Source organism: Perca fluviatilis, chromosome 15, assembly GCF_010015445.1.
Source record: "Perca fluviatilis chromosome 15, GENO_Pfluv_1.0, whole genome shotgun sequence".
In the NCBI taxonomy this organism is placed as follows: domain Eukaryota; kingdom Metazoa; phylum Chordata; class Actinopteri; order Perciformes; family Percidae; genus Perca; species Perca fluviatilis.
The window spans coordinates 7,274,802-7,302,434 of NC_053126.1; the positions used below are offsets into that span (position 1 = coordinate 7,274,802).

A 27,633-nucleotide genomic window follows, 5' to 3' on the forward strand; every position below is an offset into this window, starting at 1 on the left:
TTGTTTTTTAAATTGAATCTGGATAAAATTGATCCGGATTTGGAAATCCCATGTTTTGCTATCCAGGATCACCTGATCCATCTTACTTTCATGCCAGTTTTTTAAAATGAACATTGGATTGGATCACTGTGATCCAAAATACCAAATTTCAGGATTACCAAATCCTGTTTACCAGAGCCTTAAATGGAACCAACAGCGTAGCCTACTGGCTTAGCAAAGAACAACAGGTAGGCAAAATACCGGTGGCCACAAAGAGCCATTGTTTGTTTTCATTTTAAGAAACCGAAACACTAATAAACAGAAACATTTTACATTCCTTATTTTGTTATGTTATAATGTTTACCATATCTTATTAGATGTGACATGCTTCATATATATAAATGTATATATCATCAGTAAACATTGATTTTTGTGATCATTCACTTAAAAAAAAAACAACCTCTCTGATTTTATTTGGTTCGAAAAATCACAACTGAATCCACCCTTCTGATGGGATCAGGATAATCCTGTTTTTTTTTTGTTATTTTTTGTTTTTTTATCAAATAGATTCCAAACCGAGTTCAAAGTTTTCAGATCAAATGTAAAATGGGATTACGTGCTCTGATCTTAGTTCGGTATCCCTCTTTTGCTTTTGAAAAACCCTTTTCCAAGATTTGATCCAATCTGGGATTCGAAATTCCACTGGATTACTTTTGAAAAACTGGGCCCAGGTCTTCAGATTTATCTGCAGAGCATGCCAGGAATAGAATGCCTGTGGTTGACAACTGACATACCTGACATTTTCTGATGCAATGCACTGTAGCAGCTCCTGCTGTTTCTGACTGAGGAAAGGGTTAAAAAGTTCATCTGTAATACCAATGATATTTGAGATTGTTGTGAGGCAGCCGTGCAATATACCAAGATTTAAACTAAGTGTGTGTGTGTGTGTGTTCCTGCATAAAAAAGCATGAATTCATTCATATAGTAGGCCTACTTCATGAACTATCAGTAATGTACAAGTATTCATAGTATCTCATTTATCTAAATCAACTATTTTCTTTTTCTGTTTATGGAGATTCAAGTATAGCGTTGTCCATTTACACAGTAACTGCTGCTTGTATTCTTCCTTCTCATATCAATTATATAGTCACAATATTGAAACAAAATCAGCTAGATTAGAAGTGTTTCACATCTATGACTTACGTGACAAAATGCAAAACTTCAAATGTTCAAACCCCATAATCAGACTGATTTACCATTTTGGTTCACTTCATACATTTGAACTGATGAACAAATCTGAGTAGTGGGTGGTGGTTTGAAAGTCTGGTAAAAAGAACAACATTGTCAAGCCGAAGCGTATGAACCTCCGATATCCTGACTTCTAACCTTGGTGTTAAGATGGACGGTGATTTTCAACTAGAGAAACAGATACATTCTGTTGTAAAAGCTAGTTTCTTTCAACTAAGGCTGCCTACAAAGCTGAAGCAATTTTTTTTATCTTTCACTGATTTTGGGAGGGTTATACATGCTTTTATCACAACTCACCTGGATTACTGTAATGCTCTATATGTAGCTGTTAGCCATGCCTCCCTCTCTAGATTACAGATAGCTCAAAAATGCTGCCGCTCGACTCCTTACCGGAACTCGTAAACAAGATCACATTAAACCTGTTCTTGCCTCCCTTTATTGGCTACCGGTTTGCTTTGGAATACATTTTAAGATTCTGTTGTTCGTTTTTAAAGCTCTTCATGGTCAAGCCCCAGTTTATAGCGCTGAACTACTGAAGCAGTATGCTCCTCTGAGGACATTAAGGTCTGCTGACCAGCTGCTCCTTGTTGTCCCTAGAACGCGGCTGAAAAATAGGTGAGATCGAGCATTCTCAGCCGGGGCCCCAAGGCTGTGGAATGAATTGCCTCTGCATGTCAGACTGGCCCCCAGCCTTCACATTTTTACATCACGACTTAAAACTCACTTTTATTCAGTGGCCTTTAAACCTGCTTGAGAGTTGTATTCTTCATTTTCATTTTCCAGTTTGTTACTTGTTTTAAATGTTCATTTTGTTACTCGCGGGTTTATAATCTGTCCTAAATCGTGTCAATGTCCAGCACTTAGGTCAACCTGGTTGTTTTAAATGTGCTTTGTAAATAAAGTTGGACTGGATTGGATTGGATTTTAATCTCAAATATGGGTCAAGCCCCCCAAACACTGGATCCTTCGTTTCCCATAATGCTACTCAACAGCCTCAGGTAGATGCCTTTCAAACTCCACACCACCCAGAATGTAACGCAGACTTTCTTCTTAGAACTGCAGTCTCCAACCCGTTAAAGCAGGGGTGTCAAACTCAATTTCACTAAGGGCCAGACTGGAAAATGAGAATCACATTAAGGGCCAGACATGTATGTATAAATATTTTGACTGCATTATTGCATGTCTCATATAGCTTTCTCCCTTAGAGCTTGGGCCACGTAAAGCCCCCAAAAAGTCAGAAAAAAAGTTGCTTAGCCATCATAGAAAAAAGTGCCAATATTGTCTAAAAAAAGCACCTAAAACGGAAAAAGGGGCAAAAACGACGGAAAAAGTGCCTATAGCATTGAAAAAAGCACCAAAAATGGGTCAAAATGTATTGTGAACCTATATTGAAATGCGGGCCGGATCAAAATCGGCAAAGGTCCGGATTTGGCCCTCGGGCCTTGAGTTGGACACATCTGCCTTAAAGGGTAAATATAAATCACAAGAGACACCTTAAGGTCACAACGAGGCCACCTTAAGGAACATCACATGTGATAACCAAGTATTCATGTTGTCAGTAAAGTTCACTTTCTTCCCTTATTTTACCATGATATCACAACTGGGAAAAGTCTGCCTATGACTAACATTTTGGTGGAGATAAATGGCTTAATGCAAATAAAGTAATGTGATCAACTATGCAGAGCTTCAGACACAATAACAGTCTAAAGGTCATTTTGCATCAAAATAGAGAACAGAAACCTGTTGGGAAGGAAGAGAAAAGAAGTTGCAAATAAACCGATGAACTCGGGCAACATGTCAAATGAATAGTGAAAAACAAACAGGGAAGAAAATAATGTACCTGACAAATGAAACATTTTATTTTTTAAAGTGCCAGGAGATTGTTAAGCAATGTATAATGTACAGTCATAGAAAGAGAAAAAAAACAAAAACACTATTCATATAGCAAGAAAAAAAAACGCACATGAAATACAACAAATCTATAAAACTGCATAAAGACAAGTAACATAGTGCAAATGTGCTTCTTAAATTTGTACCAAGCATTACCACAAACCCATACAGTATACACATGCAGTACTGTGTAACACTGAAGGATGAAGTATTACTCTGTGTCACTGAGTAGAATCTTTGAAAGAATCTGGTAAAATGAACTGTTGAAGAAAGCAGCAAATCATTTTGCATTTTCTGTTAAAGTTCTGTGTCTCTCCGTCTCTCTCTCTCTCTCTCTCTCTCTCTCTCTGTCTGTCTCTCTCTCTCTCTATTTAACAAACATGCTTTAGAAAATGGATTGTGTAGTGTAAACATGTATGCCTGAGATGCATGATAAAAAAAAAAAAAGTGCATAGCCTTGTGGTAGAGGTTTCATATCGTTCTACTGCAAAAGGATCCGGTTGTCCTGCTGCTGAAGTCTCTCAAACACTCCGTATGGAATACACTGGTTCCACATCCTGTGAAAGGATGTGATGGAAAGGTATATTATTATGTTGGAAGGAAATTAAACAAACTATACGTTTAGTTTTTGGTTGCGTTTGTGAAGCAACGACGATCACAAACACAGGTCTTCTTACCTCAAGGTCTTCATTTTCTTACAGTTTTTCAGACTGGCTCCCAGGCTCTGAGCTCCAACATCTGTTAGCTTGTTGTACTTGACACTGTCAAACAGAAAACAGCTTACACTTTAAATATAATATAATATAGTATCTTCAGTGTGTACTACTGTGTCTACTGATGGTGACACATCCATGTCAAACACATCATTGTATTAACATATACAGACAGACTAACAGATCAGCTGATCAACATTTACTTGGATCTAATCATGTCACTGGTTCCTCATTTCATGTGCGTGTGTGTGTGTGTGTGTGCGTGTGTGTGTGTGTGTGTATTCATTTTAACCAGTCTGTTCAAGGTTTGATGAAAATTACATTCAGTCCAAAACACGGATATCACAGTACATTTTCTCATTAATGAAATAAAACGAAGAGGTATACATACACACAGAAATCATGAATGTCTGAGGAAAATGTGAAATGTATGGTCTTACTCCAGGTTAGTGAGCGAAGCCATGTGTGGCAGGACATCTGCTAAACTCTCCGCCCCTTCGTCAGAAATCACGTTACTGTAGAGACTTTAAAAAAAAAAAAGTGAAGAAAGAGGGAAGTGATATTATGTGGGTTGCTACAGTATGTGCCACTGTGGGTGTTGTTGTGTAGTTATATGTCTCTTTCTCTGTGTTTGTGTGTGTGTGTGTATGTGTGTGTGTATACCTTAAACAGTGCAGTTTGGGCAGGGCCCTCAACGTGGTTGCCAGTTTTGTCACCCCCTTGTCTCCTATACAATTCTGTGACAGACTAGAAACCCGAAGGAGAGGGTAAACACTTAGTTCGACGCACACACTGCACATACGATGATGAGACGTGAGAAAGGAACGTGTTGTACTTACTTAAGTATCTCCAGGGAACCAAGTGAGACTAAAGCATCAGTCAATTTCTCTGCCCCTTCGTCCCCTATCTTACTGTTCTCTAGACTGAAGGAGGAGAGAGAGATTGAGAGAGATTGTCAGACACTAGAAACAAAGACATAAAGACAGAGGGGTACCTGCACTGAGAGAGAACTACAAGGTGTGTATATTTACTCTAAGTGCTGTAGGTTATGTAGACCTGGCAGGAGCTCCCACAGCTTGGGAAGAACCAGGGGACCTTTCTCTGGACCAAGTCTGCAGAGAAAGATAATGTCGTCATTGTTGTCATTGTCATTGTCATTGTCATCATGAATTCAAATTTCAAATGTCCGAGCTACTCACTCAAGCTCCAGCTTGTGTAGCTCTTTGACAGCTGGTACTCCCTCGGCCAGGATGGAATCTGATTGGCTGGAACTACAAGTAAACACAACACACACATCAGTAGCCAAACTCATAGTTTGTATTCCAAAGCGTAACCGAGTGTGTGTGTGAGTGTGTGTTTGGTGTGTGTGTGTGTGGTGATTTACCTGTCCGACAGCTTTTTGTGCGTATGTATGTTCACCAGCTTTGCCAAGTGCTCTATGTGACACACCTGTGTGGCCTTCAGAGGGTGGATCTTGAATTTGGACACCATCCCTTGTAGGAGCCCTTCTTCGCCACTCTGCTCTAACTGCTCCCATAAGGTGATGACATCAGCAATGCATGCCCTAGAAGACACCCAACGGTTGACATTGGTATCAACAGAATATCATCAGACAGTGATGAAGGAATAAATTGCCAAAAAAAAATGCAAAGCTCTATTTGAATTATATAAGTATTATAATGTAGTTAGTTATGTGCCACTGTACTGGATTGTGGAAAAATCCAAAGCTTGACAGACCTGCCCTTATTAGGGTCGCTAAGCTAAGATTGGACAATCGATGTTTTGGGAACAACCCCAATCGATACCAAGCAGCTTTTTGAGACATTGTAACATTTACCTGTATGTGTTGATGTTGTTGAGCCCCACCAGAGATCTGAGTCCCGAAATCTGTATCCCAGAATCCTCCAGATCCAAACAGAACCGTCTACCTTTAGTTCCACCCCTTTCAAGAACGTTCTGCACAGGGAACATGTCCGACGGCTTGAGTGGAACTCCGCGAAATGTCAGGACTTCTGGGAGATTTGCTGCCAGGTGAGCGACTAATCGCGTGCTGCCACTGTTTCTGCTACCGTTACCATGTGTGGAACTCGCCTCATAAACATAGTGACATGCCTCCAGGACCTGGGCGGGGTTCAGGTCACCATGGGAAAGACCCTCAAGGTGGTTTGTTACTAAAGCCTGCTTGGCGGCCATCATATCTCTGAAGGCTGTCTCTGTGTATGAGTGAAGCCTCTGCAGCTCTGTCCTGTTGTGGAACAGAAGCCCGACGGCAAATCGCTGAGTGAGTTCGAGCTCTTCCCTTTGTGGTCGACGACGTCCCTTCTGGCCTGACTGGAAAGGGAGGGTCTGGAGGAAAGCACGGTCTGTTACAGTCCTGGGGAAAAAGAAAGTAATATAGAGTCAGGGAAATACAGAGAGAGTGGGAACTGAAAGCAAAAGAGAAAAAAGGCTGGGAGTGGAAAGGGATATGCGCTTTCATTTTCAATCAAGAAGATAGATGAAGAAGAAGATACAATGCCAGTTTAAAAGCTTAACACGGTCAATTCACTAATTCATCAAACAACCACTTCTCATTGAATCTTTCTTTTATCTATATAATCCTAATCGAAGCATTGAAGAAGACTATTTCTTTCTGATGAATCAAGAATCTTTTACCTTGACAGAGACAAATGGAGCCCTGCCAGGTAACTCTGAAGAAAAGGGTTGGCCCACAACAGGATGTGGTCATCACTGGCGTCAGCGTTTTCAGTGTCCGTCCTCCCCTTGTTTCCCCTCTTTTCTCCATCCTCTCCTGTTCCCGTTTCTTCTCTGTCCTCCCTTCCTCCTCCCTCTCTCTCGCCACTTGAGACAACCTGCCTCGTCCTCAGATGGTAAGAGAAGAAGAGCCCTGTCCTGTGGCCGAACGCCTTAAGTTTGGCAGATACAGTCCGTCTCGTGGGGAGGATGGAGGAGTTTGCTTTGACCCCATCCCAGGCCAAAGAACTCAGCTGGGACAGCAACTCTCTCTCCTCTGTTCTATCTACATCCCCGACAACACTCTGCGTCCCCTCTCCATCAATGCCATCTTCCTCTTTCTCCTGTTTTTTTGACCCCCTCGCTCTTTGGCTGCGAGTGCGAGCCTGTGCTCTGGACTTCGTCGGGGTGTTTTTGTTACCCCTCGTAACTTGAGAACTACTTGAGATTTGTGTCTGGGTTTCTTCTGCCGATTGCACAGATATTTCTGATTGAGCTTCCGCCTGCGAGTGTGCGCTCCTACTGTCCTTTTCCATTTTCAGACGAAGCGCTTGATGGCAGAGCCCGGTTAAAGTTCTCGGCAAGACCTCTAAACCTTTGCACTGTTCTAAAACCAAGCAGACCAACCGACACAGTCCAGGGTTCCAGCAGAGGAGATGTAGATAGCTGCAGTTTTTCAAGCGGTCCAAAGCAGATGCTCTGAGGCCAGGGTCAGTGAAGTACTGGGACAAATATATCTCTATGTCTGCGGGGGTGAAGCCACAAACCTCCAAAAGGCTGTCCGTCCGCCGGAGTAGCTGGCTGGCAGTGCCTCTTGGTCGTGTGGAGAGCAGAAGAGTGCAGCCTGGGAGGAGGACCCTCTGAAGGATGGCAGAGTATAATTGTTTTACTGTGTAGGTCTGTGCTTTACTGTCTTTCTGCAATGAAGATATCAAGTCTTTTTCTTGAGTCTGGAGAAGAATTTCATAGTCCCGTAACTCGCCAAAGCCATCAAAAATGATGAGCACACGCTTAGGGGCTGCAAGGATTTGAGCGTACACCGCGTCGGGGTCCATGCAGGTAGGGGCAAAGGAGGAAAGGTTTAATAGGAGGGTCTGAAGGCTATTGTTCGGCTCTGTTAAAGAGAGTGCTTTGCCGTCTAAAGAGAAGACAAAGTCAAACTGTGGGATGCAGTCTCTGGACCAGTCGAGACACAGTTTCCTGATGAGGGTGGTTTTTCCCATGCCAGCATTGCCAAGTAGCATTATGTAGCGTCTGGGTTTGTCACCATTTGAGTCTTTAAAGATCTGAGTGGAAAAAGACCAACATATAGTTACCAGTGAGTTGTTTCCCTTGTCATATAAACAAATCAAAATGTTCATACATGATATTATTGGATTTGGCTGTGTTAAAAAAGCAATCGATGATAACCGTTTATATATGTTTAAATCGAACTTAAGGGCAACTCTTACATGACTGTGCCCCAACATGCTTTTTTGACGATCTGTATCTCCCATGATGACCAGCTCCTTGTCCAGGTCTTTGTTTGTGTTTTTTCCAGAGCGAAGAATCTCTCTCTGGCTCAGTTGCACGTTCACATAATGAGAAGTCAGGCTAAGGTCTGACCCCATATCCTGGCAGGTTTGACTCATGTGTGCTTTGGCCTCCTGAATGTAGTCCTTTACAACCACTGGAAAAAAACAACAACCCACAACTGAGTTCCAACCCTGCTATTTCACAAAACGTGATTTGTACTTTCACATTTTATTTTACATCAAAGCAGCAGAGTGTAATAAAAGCATGTGCTAACTTACGTGGAATATCAAGGACAGTGGCAAATGGAGGAAGAGGGGATTCCTTACATGTAGACATTTCTGAAATGCAACACGCCAAGATATTTGTGATGTGGCAATAACGGGGTAACAAGGTGATTTCAGAGAAATCAGACGGACACTGTCACTCACCATTGCTGGGGGAGAGGGGTGAGGCACAAGGGTGAGACATGGCTTTGCTAGCGGTGTCTGACAGAGATCCTGGTGGGGATGAACTCATTTGGACTGGCGCTACTGCACCGCCAACTACAAACACAAGAGAAGAACAATTAAGAGCCTGCATTCGCACATGCAACAGTTGGCAGAGTGCTTTCCATGTTGTTGCTTAAAAGGCAGTGCTAAAACTGTAATCTGAAACTATAATCTACATACCACTGAATTAAATCTTTGCATTTGTGCACATGAAGTAGAGACTGGCACACACACACACACACACACACACACACACACACACACACACACACACACACACACACACACACACACACACACACACACACCCCAGTTTAAAGAATTTTTAACTCACTCGGGGAGAGTGGTGGCACTTGGCGTTGGAAGGGTGGTGAGGCAGCAGGAACTATAGTAGAAACAGGGGTAACAGGGAGTATGTACTGTTGATACAGTATGTGCAATAAACAGACATGCATGAGGGGGCAAAGCAAGGCAAGGTAATATGTTTAACACGTTACATAAACAAAGTGCTTTACATAGTGCACAGAATAAATGAAATATTAAAAGAGGAATTTAACACATTTAACACAATAAAACCCAAATTAAATAGAAGTTTGTAAAAGAGCATTTGAAAATGAAAACACAGACATAGACGGGGAGTTCAGGATATGGAATTAGATTTACAACAAATGCTAAATCATCGGGGAAGTTTATTCTATGTAATCTGTTGCATGTTAAATGGATTGGCGTCCATATTTTTTAGTGTCCTTTTTTTTAGTACAAGCACAAGCGGTCTCCAAATTCAGAAATTTTCCACTCCTTCCGGGGGAAAGCCTGGGGGATTTAAACCAAAGGTGACCAATGAATGAGCCCTGGGAGACTGCATGCCACCAGATACATAATTCCTGACAGAGACAAAGTAGTTTCAGTCTATCTCGTTACATAGTTAATCGACCCAAATGCAGCATAATATTCAATAAGCCAAAGACTAAAATTTGTCAAAAAAAGGATCTAGACGAATATATTCTATATCCACGACGTTCCACTTCCAGGATTGCTCCGGTGCTGCCAGAAATTCCACCGGATGCACCTCTTTTCTTTACCTTCTGCTTTCTTTGTGTTGGCATTCTAAACTCCAATTGAATTATGAGGACTATGGTTAATTTCTCCTCAGATCTCTGCAGATTAAATCCAGACAGCTAGCTAGACTATCTGTCCAATCTGAGTTTTCTCTCGCACCACTAAAACAACTTTTGAACGTACACACGTTCCACCAAAACAAGTTCCTTCCCGAGGCTGTTTTGCAGCGGCGCCGTCCGTGGCGATTGCGATTGGTTTAAAGAAATGCCAATAAACCAGAACACGTTTTTCTCCCATCCCGGAATGCTGTTTGGGCTAGCCAGACCCTCCTCCGCGGCGCTGGGGAGGAAGGTCTGGCAAAGCGAGACTAAGACGAATATGAAAAGTTGCTGGTGGACAACTTGTTTCATTCAAACAGAATATTTGGTATAGGTCTGTGGTTGCTAATTACAGCTCTATTTAGTAGGGCTGCTCCCTTTTAGTCGATTAGTCGACTAATCGGTCGTTTTGGTCTTAGTCAACTTAGATTTCTTAAGTCGATTAGTCATGTTTTATGCTCTTTTCATGCTGAATGACTTATTTCCAAGAAACGTACGAGCACATCTCTGGTAAACACAAGAATTAAAGTGACACTTTTGCATGACTCTTTGCGGAGAAACTCAGATTTACAGATCTGTCGATTAAATCGACTAATCGATTAGTCGATACAATTGAATGAGTGTCAACTCACTAAGAATTTCTTCAATCGAGCACAGCCCTACTATTTAGGCTACACGTCTTAAAAGAAGCTTGATGATCCGGTTTTCAGGGCAAATAAAACTGCATCATCTGAGTCATCTTTAGTTCCTCTACACAGTCAACATTGTATGTAAATGCTTAACTCACCTAATATGAACCTAGGTGTAGCAGGTGTGTTGGGGAGCGGAAGTCCAATAACTGGAGGAGAGAGCCTCAGTGTCTGAACCACCTGATACCCTGGAGAGTCTGGGATGGTGATAAACTGAATGGAGGGATGGAGATGAAGGATTTGCTGAGTGGGGGAGGGGCCCACCGACTCTGCTAAACTCCTCTCTGACCCATTGTCAGTGCCTGTGAAAGAAGCAGAGACAACATCCTTTAGCTTTCCCTGCCAGCAGGTTGTGTTAACCTTGAGCGTATCAAAAAACAAGGGTTGACAAGAAAACAAATTGATAGTTTAGATTCCAAGTGAATAACAGGTATTTAGATATTTTCATGACACTGAGAACAAAATCGGACATTCAAAAAGCACCAAACTGATCTGCAGGAAGTTTGGGTGAGGTGGGAGTTCTTCTTTTGTTTCATCAGGGGGACCGCTTATCTGATGACTTCAGAATTAAACTTCCTGTTATTTGTTGTGCATTCCAATGCCATGAATGAACTGAGTCATGCAAAGCCAACCAACATCTCTTTAACCCATGAGTCTAATGTTCCTACTCTAGCCTCACATGGCTTGTCTGTAAAATATCATTTATATATATAAGTCTCATGTGTATAGTGTTCGGGGGTTTTGGTCTGTTTAAAACATTACAGCGGCATGCAACCTATTACATTATCATTTTACCGTGCAGTGTTAGCTGATATTGATATTGTCATTGATTGATATATCTGCAGCAATACTGATCAAACATTTGTCATTCGTTTAATGACAGTAACTTGAATTACTGCAAATTTTCACATTCGAGGCAGACAAATTTTTCTTATTGCCTCTTTAAATGTAAAAAAAAAAAAAAATTGTTCCTCTACAAATTGAAATAATTTTACAGCAGAAACATTAGAAACTTACCTTGAGTGACAGTTGGCTCAGCCACTTTGGTTTTTGATCGTCCTGCAAGAGTTGAAAAAATCTGCACTGTATCATCTCATAGCAATAACATATCTTTGAAAGACTGATATGAGTGAAACCCAATGGCTGCCTTAAACAGTCACCAAACGTGTAGAGACTTCAAAAACAAATCAGTGCAGAATTATAAAAAATTAGCTACAAGTGGGCTAGTGGGCGGACATGACGCTGTGCAGGTTATGTATTTCACAGTGTGCCACATTTGAAGCCAGGTCATAAATAGTTGACAGACAGCCAGTCTGGGTAGGTCACCTGCTGCTCTTTGCCTTTTTGGCCTAGATGGTGTGTTCTCATCAGTGCACCGTTGTGATCGGGGAGCTGGAGAGGAGAAATATAGAACATGTAAACTTTCCATTAGTTCAGGCTTGCAGAATGTTGTGGCTTTAATCTTAAAATTAAGTTTTATATGACAATGGGGTGATCAGGACAGTGTCGCACAACTGAGAGAACAGATGCTGAGCTGCAGTATAGGTTCCAGTTAGCAGCTGGTTATATATGTACCTCTGGGTCTTTTTCTCCTGTTATTTGTTTCTCCTGTTATTTCGTTCTTCTGTCCCTGCTGCTGGCTGTCTAGGCAGAGCAGCTCTGTTGCCATGGGAAGATCAGCTGAAGTGCATAAAAAAGGAAGTAAAAAAGTCAGTGAAGCAGGTAACTGACGCGGTAACCAGAAATGGTTGTGACTGCCATGCATTTCAGGGCAGCGAAGCATGTTTCTCCAAACATCTTTGAGATTCGAAAACGTAAGTGGTAGACAGGGTAAAACCTAGGTAACTGTAACTTGAAATATCACCAATGAGATGAATTCTTAACCCTTGGTTGTTTAGTTTTTTTTGGCATTGGCTTTACAAACTTGCTGTTTGGGGCCTCACAGACACCACTGCAAAAATGTTTCCAAATATTGGCATCAGATATATATTTTTCTTTTCTAGAAACATTTTATGTTTTGTATGTTATATAGGGTATGCATAAAATAATATATATATTATTGTTAAAACTAATTAAAGTAATTTTTCCATCTATGTGTTAACAGTGTGTCTGGATAAATTATTCAGCCAGTTTGTTTTAAAGTTTTAGACATTTTTCTTCCTCATTTACTCTTCTGTATTGCCTGTTATGTGTCAGCAGCTGCAAAATAACAAAAGAAGAGCTCCTTACTGCAGGTGATGATTTCCTCACAATTCAGCAATGGACTGTCAAAGAGGTCATCTGGGTCCACGTGAGGAAAAGTGTACAGGGAATTAGACAACAGATCACCTTTGCGTTCATACTTGAATATGTGTGTTTATGTTAGTCATTTGATCCATTAATAAGTGTGTTATTATGACATGCTGCTCACTGTAATTAATGCATATATGTGCAGACGTTTGATTGCAACTTACCCACAAAAAAGTTATCTTCATCATTATTCAAGTATTCAGATAAATCATCTAAAACACAAATAATGAGCATTATAAGACAAAACATTTCATGATCAGAAGGGGCACAACAAGCTCGAGGTCCAGCTGCTACTGCACCCATGTGGAGCGATATCTGGGCTACTTTGCTACCCTGAACCTGACTCAGATATGCAGCTGAAACCGTTCGGATCAATGGGTGTAATAATAAAAAGTTGCCAAAGTTGCACACTTGGTGGTGGGTGATCAGAGGGATAGATGTGGTTATAGAGGCAGAGAACACTACCTGTCAACCTTTTCTAAACAACAAATGTCTCCTTCATCTCCTCTTCTTTTGCTAACGTAGACTAATAAAACCAGTGCATACAATGCCAGTGTTGTTTAAATATCTCTTACCCGTAGCCCAGATTCTACACAGCATACATGAAAAGATAGTCTATATGAATGATAAATTCAAACTCAAACAATACTAACCTGGTAGAACTCCCAAGTCAGGAGAGATAAATGGGTCCTGATCCACGTGCTGCATCTTGGCACCTGATATAACACACACACACACACACACAGACACAGACACACACACAGACACACACACAAAAGGAGGAACCAGTGACATTTTTAGATACAAGTATATACTACTATAGTACATAATACGAAGATATTGATGCATGAGAATTAAAAGCATCAGGCTATGTTGAAGTTGCCTGAGTCCTGTATTAAAGTGATGGTTCGGAGTAATTCACCCTAGGGTCCTTTGCACCATGACCTCGAGCCAAACACCCCCCCAGAAGCTTTTTTCACCTGGGTCTAACACTGGGCGAGTTAGCGTAGAGTAGCGTTAGCCGCTGAATAGCTTAGCGCGGGGCTAATGGACCCACGTTTGTATCTCTTAAATGACCCCACTAATAATGCCCGAAATGATACCAAAGGTCTACACTAGTATATATAGGTTATGCTCTCATAAAACGATGGATTGGAAAGTTTGTAAGTACACCAGAAGTTTATGTAAATAACACTTGCCTGCTCTCTTCTGCTCTCTGCTGTTGTTGTTGCTGCTGTGAGACGAGTGCTTAGGGATATCTACAAATTACAACACCGAAAAGAGATGCAACAAAAATATTTTTTAATTTAACTTATTTTTTAAAGTAAGTGCTGTAATATAACTAGCAGGAGACAAGTAATAATTGAGGTAAGTTTGGAGACATTACCTTATTTAATCATTAAATTAATACATATTTTTGTTGTATCTCTTTTCGGTGTAGTAATTTAAGACGGCCCTACGCACTCGTCTAACTGCAGGTAGCGCAGCAGCAGCAACAGAGAGCAGAAGAGCGAGAAGGTGTTCATAAACTTCTGGTGTACTTACAAACTTTCCAATCCATCGTTTTATGAGTGCATAACCTATATATACTAGTGTAGACCTTTGGTATCATTTCGGGCATTATTAGTGGGGTCATTTAAGAGATACAAACGTGGGTCCATTAGCCCCGCGCTAAGCTACTCAGCGGCTAACGCTACTCTACGCTAACTCGCCCAGTGTTAGACCCAGGTGAAAAAAGCTTCTGGGGGGGTGTTTGGCTCGAGGTCATGGTGCAAAGGACCCTAGGGTAAATTACTCCGAACCATCACTTTAAGCTGATTGACTAATGCGTGCCACAGACAGCATAAGATAAGGATTTTTGGCATGTCTTGGCAAGTGTCATTGCAACCACAACTGTTCTTTTGTGTTATCAAGCTTTGCACATCTTGCCATGTGAAGTTTCAGAATTTCCTCATTGCTCTGAATAAAAGAAATGTAAACACAATGCTGCGGTTAAGGTCCTCTTAAACATACAGTACATGAAGAAGGAGAAGTAAATCATGAGCCAAATATAATCCTCTATATCACAAACCATTGTGCTGCCTGTTACATGCAGCAAATGAAACAGCTACCATTTAAAAAAAAAAAGTGTTTGCATTACTGCAGAACTTGCTGCATCTTTTTGCTCTCAATATAAAACCACAACAGGCCCACAACTGTGTACAGTCTGTTCCCTACACAAAGACATGAAAGACACAGAGAATGACAAAAAATGACACTTAAGGATAAAGGAACTTTATTAAAAAAGTGGCCCAAATGAAGGCAAAATAAATGGAAAGTCTGCATATAATAATTTATAATAAAGGGCATTTAGTACCACTTTACTGACAAATGCATAGTGTGCTGTAACATCCAATCAAAGTTTACAAGAAAGCAACTTTAACTGTTAAAGGTACCATGAAATGGTGCTCTTTGGATGCTTTTATATAGACCTTAGTGGTCCCCTAATACTGTATCTGAAGTCTCTTTCCCGAAATTCAGCTTTGGTGCAGACTTACAGCCACTACAGCCAGTCCTACAATGAGCTTTCCTTAGGATGTGCCATTTCTGTGTCTGAAGCTATTGAGGAGGAGAGTGGGAGTGGCAAGGTGGAGGTGTGGCCTTGACCAACTGCCACTTTTCTCATTTGAAAGCCATGATGTCTCTCTCTCATGGGTGGGCCAAATTCTCTGGGCGGGCAAAGCAGAGAAAGGGGAGGTAACCTTGCTTGTTATGACCTCATAACAAGCAGATTCCAAAACGGCTCATCTGAGCTTTTATTTTCTCAAATGCAGAGCAGGATACCCAGGGCTCGGTTTACACCTATCACCATTTCTAGCCACTGGGGGACCATAGACAGGCTGGGGGAACGCATATTAATGTTAAAAAACCTCATAAAGTGAAAGTTTCATGCCATGGGACCTTTAAAACTATCCTGTTCTGAATCATACAGATTGACTCAGATAATGTATTATTGATTATGACCAATGCTGCAGTATACTGGAGTATATTGTATAGTCATCCCACAACATGTCTCAGGTGCCAATCAAGTAAAAAAAAAAAGAAAGAAGATAAATAGATGTTATTTTTGTATTAGGAGTAAAAGAGAAGGATCTTTACTTACAGTTGTCACTGTCAAAAGTTAACTTTAAAGGTCCCATGGCATGAACATTTTTAACATTAATATGAGTTCCACCCGCCTGCCTATGGTCCCCCAGTGGCTAGAAATGGTGATAGGTGTAAACCAAGCCCTGGGTATCCTGCTCTGCCTTTGAGAAAATGAAAGCTCAGATGGGCCAATCAGGAATCTTCTCCTTATGAGGTCATAAGGAGCAAGGTTACCTCCCCTTTCTTTGCTTTGCCCGCCCAGAGAATTTGGCCCGCCCATGAGAGAGAGACATCATGGCCTACAAACAACCGAAGCATGGCAGTTGGTCAAGGCCACACCCCCACCCTCCACCTTGCCCCCCCTCTCCTCCTCAATAACTACAGACACAGAAATGGCACATAAGGAAAGCTCATTGTGGGACTGGCTGCACCAATGTTGAATTTCAGGAAAGAGACTTCAGATACAGTATTAGGGGACCACTAAGGTCTATATAAAAGAGACTTCAGATACAGTATTAGGGGACCACTAAGGTCTATATAAAAGAGACTTCAGATACAGTATTAGGGGACCACTAAGGCCTATATAAAAGAGACTTCAGATACAGTATTAGGGGACCACTAAGGTCTATATAAAAGAGACTTCAGATACAGTATTAGGGGACCACTAAGGTCTATATAAAAGCATCCAAAGAGCACCATGTCATGGGACCTTTAAGAATTTTGATAAGAGCTAGGATTGTTATATATGGATATGTTTGTTTGTTTCTTAGAGGTGTAGGACTTTAAAAGTAAAGACTGGAGGGGTGACCTCGTGGCTAATGGCGCTGACACACCAACCTGATAATCGGCCGCCGGACAGTCTGGCGAGTCGGCCTTCATTTTGGCCGATTTCACTTGCTGGGTCGGAGGGCGGGCAGTCGGATTCAATGACCAATCTGATTGGTGGAGTGCTAACCCGGATATAACGAGCGGGATGAGTGACGAACGCCTCTTTTAAACTGACCTTTGTCGATCTTAAATGAAGACCGATTCAGCAACTCTACGGCCTATTTCTCGCTTAAAACGTTTTCAGAAACACGTTTCTTTAACTATTTTCGTAAAATACGAGATAGTTTTTCGAACAAGCCGCCACTACTATCGGCTGGAGAAGCCAGACCCACGTGACGCGTTGTCATTTCCGGGTTTTCATTTTTTGTATTACGTCTCGCGCACGCGCAGAACGTACGCTCAAGACGGCGTCGCTTCGGTGTGTTCCGAGGCACTTTTTGAACCTCAGGCAGCCGACTGATCAGTCCAACTGCCTTTTCTGCCGTCGGTCAGCCGTCGGGTTGGTGTGTCAGGGGCTTAAGGTGTTAGGCTACTACCATGAACTGTAACATCCTTCATTTGATTGTAGTCTTTATAGACCTTTTTCACGGCAGACATGTTGACATGTCATAGTAGGAAACGAACAGGTGTATTCAAAACCATTACTGATGGCTGCATTCCACTTAGGAGAGGTCCTGGTATTGTGCATGCTGACTCACTGAAATAGCTTACTGGGACACTTGATGGAACTGAGCCATCGTTAAGGTTATCAATTTCAGCTGTGCTTTTCCTACTACGACAAGTCAAAATGTCTGCTGTGAAAAAGGTCCATAGAATTGATCTCTCGCTCATTTCCTGTCATCTCTCTAGTGGTAACAATGTGGTCTGTAATTCTTCTTCCAACTGATCTAAGACATATTCAAAATACACAATACAGTGGGCAACTTTTTATAGTGGGTGGTAAACGCAGACTGCTATTTTGTCTTGATGTAGGACTGTTGAGACTGGCCTGGACTCGTTACACAGTGATGTCAGTCTTTCTGTTTCATCTTGGACAAAACATATTATTTATTTTGTATCATTGAAAGAATTTCCCTGCCTTTTTTTGGGGGGGGAAAAAACATGAGGGTGGCATTGTGACTCAGTGGCTAGCACATTTGAATGTGTCCTGTGGTTATCTACTGTGATATGACTTTGATGGTGAGACTCCTCAGACACACCCATATTTATTGTATGTTTTTTTTTGTATATCAAACTGTTTACCTTTGAAACTTGAACAGGAAGTGAGACTAAATCACTGCTGGAACCAAAAAGCTGTCGTTATTCATTTGCGTACAACAGAACGATGCATTTTCGGATGACCCAATTTAGCTGGGTTGTTGGCAAATTTTTTATTTTCGTTTTCTTTTTCTTTCCCTAGGATGGTGAAGGCATGATCTGCCCTATCTGCCTCTATTTAGCTAGAATTCTTCATGTTTTTAGGGGTGGGAATCACAGGGTATCTCACAATACGATACAATACACAGTACATGGCTAACTATACCGATAATATCACGATACAGCAATTCTGCGATATTTAATATATTGCTAGTTCACGGCTATTTAGTTGTACACAGTGCCATTGTGAGAGACCTATGGACCTTTTTCACAGCAGACATTTTTGACTTGTCATAGTAGGAAAAGCACAGCTGGAATTGATAACCTTAACGATGGCTCAGTTCCATCTAGTGTCCCAGTAAGCTATTTCAGTGAGTCAGCATGCACAATACCAGGACCTCTCCTAAGTGGAATGCAGCCATCATTAATGGTTTTGAATACACCTGTGCTTGTCCTACTATGACATGTCAACATGTCTGCCGTGAAAAAGGTCTTTTAAGTCCCTTTGGTTGCTGGGATCTGGGGACTGGCTAATAAGGACTGATTATGATGAACTGATTGCTCACATGTCCATAAACAGGAGTGCCTGGGCAGTCACTCTTCCTCTCTCCCTCCTCAAGGTTGCTTGTTTGGACTTTGGGTTGAGTTACTTTTGCGTTCTAACATTGCTACACCTACACACATCCATACACTACACACATTACTGATAAACTGATAGCACGTTTACCTTTGTTTATTTAAATACATTTGATTTAATTGAGCAAACGTATGTTCTCCACATTTTGTCATACCTTTGAGCCAGGTCATGACATTGATATGTATACTCACTCACTCCCCTCCCTCCCTCACACACACACACACACACACACACACACACACACACACACACACACACACAAACACAACACAACAACAACACACAACACACACACACACACACACACACTCACTCACTCTCTCTCTCACTCTCAATTTTATTTCATCATAATAAAAATTATAAAACATCATAACTCTGACTGACAGCCAAAACACAGACCCACTGCATCACCTTTGGACTTTCAACCCTGTGTGAGAATCAATAAAACCTGAATGTCATCAAAGTTTCATGTTACACTGAACATACCAGCTGCACTGCTGTATACTGTAGATCAGGCTGAAGATAATACACCAGTTGCACATAGCCGTAGCCAGCTATGAGGTCACCGGTAATTATTTCTGTGAAAAAAACCACAGCCTCTCTGCTTCTGAGTGTCATGAAAATGTCTTAAACTGGCAGCTATCGACAGCTATCGACAGCTATCTTTGTGGGCCAGACTCCAGACCACAGGCCTGGTTTTTGGCAACAGGTCCCTCTGTATGCATTTCCAAGATGCTCACAAGTCATTTTTTGGAAGTCCAAGTCAAGTCTCAAGTCTTTGCGCTCGAGTCCAAGTCAAGTCTCAAGTCTTTGAGGGGCAAGTTCAAGTCAAGTCTCAAGTCTCTGGCCATCTGATCTGTCCCTAACACTGTATTGTTAAATCTTATGAATTCAAAGCATGTCCTGTAGCTACCATCCATACAGTACAGTATCAAGATCAGTTGTAGGGTAACTGTATGGGGTCTACTGCAATGCAATCTGAAGAAACTTCAATTTCATAACTGTATTTTTCAACATTTTGGTATCTGCACCAAAGAATACATGTTTGTCTGTGTTACTAACTGGCTGTAAAGCCCAACCTCATCATGCATTACATTTTTCAATGTTCAAACATCTGTATTGAAAGTTAATACACCAACCATGGTGCAAACATGTGAGAACTCATACTTTCCTTATTGTTATTTAAAGGTCCCATGACATGGTGCGCTTTGGATGCTTTTCTATAGACCTTAGTGGTCCCCTAATACTATATCTGAAGTCTCTTTCCCGAAATTCAGCCTTGGTGCAGAATTCCAGCCACTAGAGCCAGTCCCACAATGAGCTTTCCTTAGGATGTGCCATTTCTGTGCCTGTAGCTATTGAGGAGGAGAGAGGGAGGGGCAAGGTGGACGGTGGGGGTGTGGCCTTGACCAACTGCCACTTTGCTCATTTGAAAGCCATGATGCCTCTCTCTCATGGGTGGGCCAAATTCTCTGGGCGGGCAAAGCAGAGAAAGGGGAGGTAACCTTGCTTGTTATGACCTCATAAGGAGCAAGATTCCCATCTGAGCTTTCATTTTCTCAAAGGCAGAGCAGGATACCCAGGGCTCGGTTTACACTTTGCGATGGTTAGCTTGTTACTGCGACGATATATGCTAAATGTAACATCTCTTTCACATTAGCAAGTGACAGACCTATCTGGGTGCGTTTTGAGATGCCTGATGAAGTCCGACGTTGTTGATCCAGCATCATTTATCTTGGTGCCACACACCTTGCATGTAGCTGTTGGCTTAAAGCTGCAGTAGGTAAGATTGTGAAGATCCAGGACTTTGCCAACAAATTTGAACATCGACAACTTCTCAGTCCCTCCTCCCTTTCTGCTGCAGCTCAAACCGTCTCCTAAGCCCCTCCCACACAATGGAGTGTGACAGAACTAACGGCATGTCAGACAACATATTCAATAACTAAACACCAACACAACGTTAACTTTACTCACCAACAGTAAAACGATGCTAACTAGCAGGCTACCGTTAGCCATTTCAGCATCATATCAGACCGACCACTGTGCTAACGTTACTATTATCCTCACCAACGTAGCTTTGTGGACTTTTGACTGCTAATAACCAAGTGAAAGATAAATCATTCATGGTAATTATGTTACCTGTCGAGAAGAAATGCGGCTACATCTGCATCGTTCTTCAGATCTTTAAAATCCCGCAGCTCACGCCACCTCTGAAAAGCCGCTCCATTATTCACTGAGTTTTGGAAAACCTTTCTGCAGCTCGTGCGCGGGGAGGGGGGAGGGGAGAACGCTCTTATATGCGTGTGCCTGAGCAGTGATTGACCCCCCCCCCCCGTGGCCCTGATTGGAGAAAATCGACCGGGAGCGGTGGAATTTTGCCAATGGCACTACAAGCTGTAGGAGGTGCCAGAGGAGCTGTCTTTTATTTTTTTTTTTTTTACATAATTCGTTTAGTTCTACTGGAACAGAAATTTGACCATGAAATTTAGTTTTATAAGACTTACCTACTGCATCTTTAATGCCACTGTTTACCAAGTTATTGAAAGCAAAACTAATGACAAAAGGCACAACTCAGGGAGGACTTGGTGTCGCCATCGTCAATGCATTTTTTTATATATATATATATGAGTGCCCGCACATAAGCACAGCGCATGTGTTACATTGTACATTATGGCAAAGGGCAGGGGACATGCAGCTGGTCATAAGTTTCCCCGACGTATGCGCAAATAAAAGAAAATAGAAATATATGAATGAATTTAGATTTAAAAAGCAATAATTGCATGAAAACAGGTTGTTGACGAGTCTCGAAGCTCGAGTTTGAGTCTTAAGTCTTTTGGGTCGAGTCGCAAGTCAAGTCGGAAGTCATCTGTTTGTGCGACTTAAAGTGATGGTTCGGAGTAATTTCACCCTAGGGTCCTTTGCACCATGACCTCGAGCCAAACACCCCCCAGAAGCTTTTTTCAGCTGGGTCTAGCATTGGGAGAGTTAGCGTAGCAGCGTTATCAGCTGAATAGCTTAGCGCAGGGGCTAATGATGCAATCGCTGATGCATTTCATTATAGATAATGAGTTTGTGTGTAGTGGGTTGTGTTTGTAAGTGTAATTTGAATTTTGCTCGTCCAGAAATGGAATAAATAGGCTCCGTTAAAAGAAAAAAAAAATCGGGACCTCACTAATTTCTAAAACCTGGCTACGGCCCTGCATTTGCACATCCTATTTTAGCCCATTTTGAAAACAGCAGGCTGACTTGTTGCCTGATAACAGGAAAACAAAAGTCTTCAGCTATGAGGAACTAGAACACCGTGTTGCATGCTCTGTCACAGCAACTACATAAATAATACAAGCACACAACCACATGCAGCAGAACACATGGTCAGAGTGAGAAAAGCTACAAGAAAGCAAAATAAAAGGCAAAAAAAGAAGCTTTGAATTTTGCTAAATGTTGCTCATGAATGAGTGACATTCATTATTGCTGCTACAAGTTGGTAACACACACATGCATTTGTTTGGTGCCAAAGAAGCATGAGATTCTAAGAAAAGAAATCACTTTCTTTTTATTTCCTGGAAGTCCCCATCAAATACCCTGTTTTCACTAACTTCCCCTGACAACGACCTCTCATTACATCTACTCATGCACTATTTTACACATGGTGGATATGTTGGAGTAGAGAGCCACCATACACATGCGTAATCAAGTTTACACGCCTTATTATGGCTGAAAGTTTGGAGCGTAAAGTCTTACAGAAACATAACAGTAAAAAGAAAGCGAGAAGCCTATCGAACTCATTTTCAAGTTTGGGTACAATTAAGATTATTTAAAGGCAGACAATATGAGATAGCAAAAAGCATTTTTAAAAACTTTTTTTCTTTATGCTGGTTACAAGTCATAGTTAGAACTTTTATCAATGCGTTTTATCGTGCGTAATTTAGTAAAAAAAACAACAACAACTTCACAATAAGTGCATAAAGGAGCTCATATCAACAAAGAAAGGAAGCCCCCCCACCACCCCCGACATGTCTGTCACCATGCGTGTCCACTTCGGAAAAAAACGCGCCCAAGTCGCCACGTTAGAGACGGGATAACATTTACCTGCCGGGCCAGCCTCACTAGATGATCCGCTGCTGAACTCCTGCTTCTGTGTTCCCAGTGCGATGAACTCCCAGGCGCTGTGTGTACATCAAACGCTGCATATATCCTCAGATGACCTAAACCATCTCTAGTCGGGGCGCGCACCTGCCTGCTCTAACAATATAGACTTGTGCTGCTTTTACTTTCACTTCGACTAACTGCGTATCTACTGTAAACAAGCCAAGCTGTGGCGGTTCGGCTAAGGACAGCAGAAGGATTTTGTTTCTGGAACCGACTGCAGTTTCGGTTTAGGTCTTCATGTAACTGCTTTCATGAAAAGTTTTTTTTTTTAAAAGCCCATCATCACTCCACAGAGGTTGTGGGACGGCTTGATGTGATGGAGCACAGTCAAAGCGAAAACCTAAATAACTGTAATTTACCACATCCACCAATGTGTTACTGATTAAGACCAGATAAAAAAAAGGTACTCAAGTACTGTACAGTACAAGTTTGAGGTACTTGAACTTTACTTGAATATTTCCATTTTATGCTACTTTATACTACTACTCCACTACATCTCAAAGGTAAACACGGTATTACTTTTGACTCCACTATATTTATATGATAACTTTAGTTTCTGGTTACTTAGCATATTTCGATTAGTGCTAAAATATAAATCAACTAATACGTTATGATAAATAGGTTAAACTGCACATTTACGCATCAGTGATTATAATCCAGTAATACTGTAATATATAGGATTCTGAAATGGGCCATTCTGCACAATGAGTACTTCAAGGATATTTTGATGCTACTACTTCTGCACGTTTACTTGAGTAAAACTTTGGATCCAGGGCGTCCTACTTATTTCTACACTGTAGTATTGCAACTTTTTTTAGAAAAGTTGACCACAATGCTAAGACAGGAAAAGAGTTCTGGACCCAAAGGCACGACAGTAAACGATCTGTGTACTTCTTCCACTGCTGCTCAAAATTCACCTGTTTTATGCATATTCCTGACACAGTTTAGCTATTACTATACAATATTAATATGTACTTTTATTTTAAATCAAGTCTCAGTTATCTAAGGATATTGGTATGATTATCATTACTACATTATTGTTATTGGGTGTTCTGTCCCAGGTCAGCTTATTACACTTCCTTTTATTTCCATTATTTCCCTCTATGTCTAAGGGCCTCTTCATTTTCATTTTTTTTAGCACTATTTCCTCCATCAAGGTGCCCTTAGCTGTCTTCCTTTTGGTATGTACAAGGAAACTCAGGGAGTTTTAGCTCTTAAGTGGAAAGTACCCGGCCTACCTGTTTCTCAATGCCAATCGGTGCACTCAGGCTTTGCCTTGTTGCTACACACATACCATCATACCATTATTACCAGTCTGCCCACAATGTGATACAATGCTGCTACATACCTAACAACATAACATTTACCAGTATTCTCACATAGTGATCCAATGCTGCCAAACCTTTTTGTGTGTGTGTGGATGTGAATGTGTGTGTGTGTGTGTGTGTGTGTTGTCCACGCACACCCATTATTTCTGAAGAAAAAGGTTTGGCAGTATGTTTTGCAATATAAGTTTTGGTGTATTCAGTAGGCTATTGGGATTAGCACGGTCTGCTTCATAGTTTGGATAAAATGGGGTAAAAGCAGGAGTTCTCAACAATATCAACTGTTTAAACCTTGAAACAATGTGCCCCCCCTTTAATTTCTCTATCTTTACCAAGCTCGAACTAGGTGTAATATTGAAGCAAGCAGAGATGTGAGATTGGCATTAATATTTATACAATATTTAATAATAATAATTATGGCTGGGCAAGTTAACGCGTTATTATTGCGTTAACTCATTAATTAATTAACGCCGACAATTATTTTATTGCGTATTAACGCAGTTTTTATTATTTCTTTTATCTTCTAAAAGTCTGCTGCTGACTGCTGCCGCGCTTACAGGGACCGGAAAAGAAAATAATTGGCAAATAAACAAACCAACAAACATGGAGAAGGGTACGGAACTTTTACATGGCCATTTTCATTTTAAAGTTCTTCCAGACGGCGCGGTCGACAGAACCAAAGTTATTTGTAACCACTGCAAAGTTGAATTTTCTTATCACTGGAGTACTTCCAGTCTGAAATATCACCTAAGTGCAATACAAACAGTTGATACCAGCACGTCATTCAACGAAACAAACAGTGGCGCGTTGGCAGACTGCGTCAGATGCAGCGTGTGGGAGAAGTATAGATAAACAAAAGCAAGAGAAGCTACAAATGCCATAGCGAAGTGGACAGCTACAGACTGCGGGCCCATAGCGAAGTGGACAGCTACAGACTGCGGGCCCATAGCGAAGTGGACAGCTACAGACTGCGGGCCCATAGCGAAGTGGACAGCTACAGACTGCGGGCCCATAGCGAAGTGGACAGCTACAGACTGCAGGCCCATAGCGAAGTGGACAGCTACAGACTGCAGGCCCATAGCGAAGTGGACAGCTGCAGACTGCGGGCCCAGTGGTGTTGTGGAGGACGTCGGTCTGAGAAACATTCTGAGAATCCCAACGAATGACGGCAGGTAGGAGATTCCCTCAAGACGCATCACAAGAAGAATACACAAGTTGTATGAAAAGGAGAGGACTGCAAAAGCGACACCTTTACAATGTATTACAGTTTTTACAGTGGCAATAAGCTTTAATTTTGTATTTGCTTTGATTACATTGTTTAAGTTGAGATTTACACTAAATATTTTTATTTAACTGCTACTGTATAAACAAAATGCTGATGTTAAGTGTTTGCAGAACAAATGTTATGGCACTTCCGTTCAAATGGCAGAACACTTAAAATAAAATTGCGCTATACCCTACTTTTGACTTCATTATTGGATTTTGCGTATAACAATGCGATTAATCGCGATTAATCAGGGAAATCATGTGATTAATCGCGATTAAAACTTTGAATCGTTGCTCAGCTCTAACAATAATATGATCTGTCCTCCTAACAGACAAACAACAAAGCTCTTTTTTGGTGCATCTGTTTAGGGCAGAGCCCACTGGTGGACTCGGTGGGGCAGACCGACCCCCTTGGTGCTCCCGTGTTGGAAAAAAAGGCAGCAAAAGTGCCCTCTTGGATGTCTCTATGGTAGATAAAACATATTGAAATGCCCTCTAGGGGACTCTTCCACTGAGGAAAATGCAGTAAAGCACTCTCTTGTGTGGCCTTAAAATTTTGGAAACAGTGCAGTGCCATATAGGCTGCCTTACATGCTAGAAAACTTTCTGTGTGCTGATCCCCCAAAGCATGCAGCTGGTAGACTTTTAATTTTTTCCGTCCCTGCCCCTCAAACAGCCTGCCCATGGCAGGCCCCACCCTGTTGTGCCACACTTTTCCAAAATATTTGCCGCCTGGGAAGAACTCAAAATGAAACTGAAAGTAAGGCACGCCTTTTTTACCAAATCCTGTAGCCAACAGCAATAAACAAATACTAACTGCCATGCCGGTGAATGAGCTGACTTTCATTTAGTATTCTTAAGTGGAAAGCATGAAAGGGAAATTGGAAAGCACCTGGAAATCCTGGCTCCTTTTTGAACATGGGAATTTCTTATTTGAATTACTTATAATAATTTTGGTAGATTGTGCTGAGAAGTACATGTCATTTTAATTGATTTATTTTATTGTTTATTTAGATAGGGACAGTGCATATTAATGGACATCAGTACAAGTACACAATGTAAATATGCTAGAGTTAGCACCATAGCTAGTTTTCATCTATATGTCCCCAGGCAGATAAAACATAAAAACAGTAACAAACATGCAACACCCTCATAATTTGAGAGGCAAGACAAACACTGACAACAACAGTCCAGACAAAATACACAGAACAAGTAAATGTCTAACACACACAATGAAATGTGTGAGGCAGTTAAAAGTGAGTACAGCTTTGGTTTTCTAAAAGCCAGATTTTGAAATGAGTTTTAAAATTGATGTATGTGGGACGGTCCCTTATTGTGGGGGACAATATTTTTTTACCTTTACTGACAAAACAGTTTGTCCAAATGTGGTGTGCCTAAAAAGTATTACACAGTCCCCTTTTGTGGAGGCCCTTGTAATACCACCACTCTCAATTCTTTGAAAGAAGTCACTCAGTGGGGGTGGTGCTCGATGATGTATTGCCTTATAAACAAAAAAGGCATACTTAAAAGTGTATTTAATATATGTATGTATGTATATATAATTTTTTACATGTTCAAATAAACTACTACATACATACTAGACATGATATGCTGATTATGTGCAAACTTACCCCAGTGTGAATCCATCCTCTCCTCATCTTCTTTATACTCATAAAAGTCTGTTTTGCCATCAGTGCTGCACGTGTTTGTACTATTAGCAGCCCTGGAAACTTTTTCTACGTTGTTTAAGGTCATGCTGTGATCTGTACTGGAGTGAAACGAGTGAGAAAAAAAATGTGCAAGGTCTTCTGTAAGTCCTGCACGTGTACCACATTGTCCACCTGCCATCAAACAGAGCAGGTCCTCTGTTGTGTCCGTTGTCCTGTCAGCTGCCCAGCAGACATCCAGATCGCCTTCCAGCCCATCTGTGATGTTGTTATTTGTGTCCGTAGCGACGCAGGCTTGAACAGGTAAGGCATTTCTTCCTGCTCCAGAAATATTGAAATGATCCGCGTTCAATCCAGTTGTCGGCACGCTGTCGCATGTAGATAGACAGAGGCCTTTTTGTGCTCCTTCCAGCATGAAGCTCGGTTCTGCAATCGCCTCTGTACACTTAAAGTTGTCGGCGTACAAATCTAATGTCCTGCAAGCAATTGCAAGCTCCGTTTCCTCTTCCATATTTAAAACAGGGCATTGTGCTTCACTGTCTGTCACTTTTGTTTTTACTTGTTGCACAGCGAGCAGT

General features: G+C 41.4%; 1 protein-coding gene across 2 annotated transcripts; it reads right to left on the bottom strand.

The window, feature by feature from the left end:
* Positions 1–3,064: 3,064 nt before the first annotated feature.
* ciita (class II, major histocompatibility complex, transactivator) lies at positions 3,065–27,633 on the bottom strand. Of its 2 annotated transcripts, none has more exons than XM_039824625.1 (22): positions 27,020–27,633; positions 13,355–13,417; positions 12,866–12,913; positions 12,642–12,692; positions 11,988–12,092; positions 11,739–11,804; positions 11,430–11,471; positions 10,511–10,714; positions 8,901–8,951; positions 8,507–8,620; positions 8,357–8,416; positions 8,015–8,232; positions 6,486–7,849; positions 5,668–6,204; positions 5,215–5,394; positions 5,030–5,101; positions 4,862–4,942; positions 4,670–4,753; positions 4,494–4,577; positions 4,271–4,354; positions 3,795–3,878; positions 3,065–3,674 (listed from the first exon to the last, which is right to left on the bottom strand). In XM_039824625.1, exons 1-22 carry the CDS (start codon positions 27,564–27,566, stop codon positions 3,599–3,601), a joined length of 4,215 nt encoding a protein of 1,404 aa, XP_039680559.1. In that variant the 5' UTR covers positions 27,567–27,633; the 3' UTR covers positions 3,065–3,598. The 2 variants fall into 2 exon arrangements, with proteins under 2 accessions (XP_039680559.1, XP_039680560.1); XM_039824626.1 differs by lacking the exon at positions 27,020–27,633 and adding an exon at positions 22,738–23,012.

Excerpts from the sequence above, each read along its gene's own strand:
- ciita (XM_039824625.1), bottom strand. The coding sequence starts at position 27,566 with ATGGAAGAGGAAACGGAGCTTGCAATTGCTTGCAGGACATTAGATTTG. Across the intron at positions 4,754-4,861 it reads CATAACCTACAGCACTTAGA|TCTAGAGAACAGTAAGATAG; the intron begins GTAAATATACAC and ends CTCCTCCTTCAG. Across the intron at positions 3,879-4,270 it reads GCTTCGCTCACTAACCTGGA|TGTCAAGTACAACAAGCTAA; the intron begins GTAAGACCATAC and ends TCTGTTTGACAG.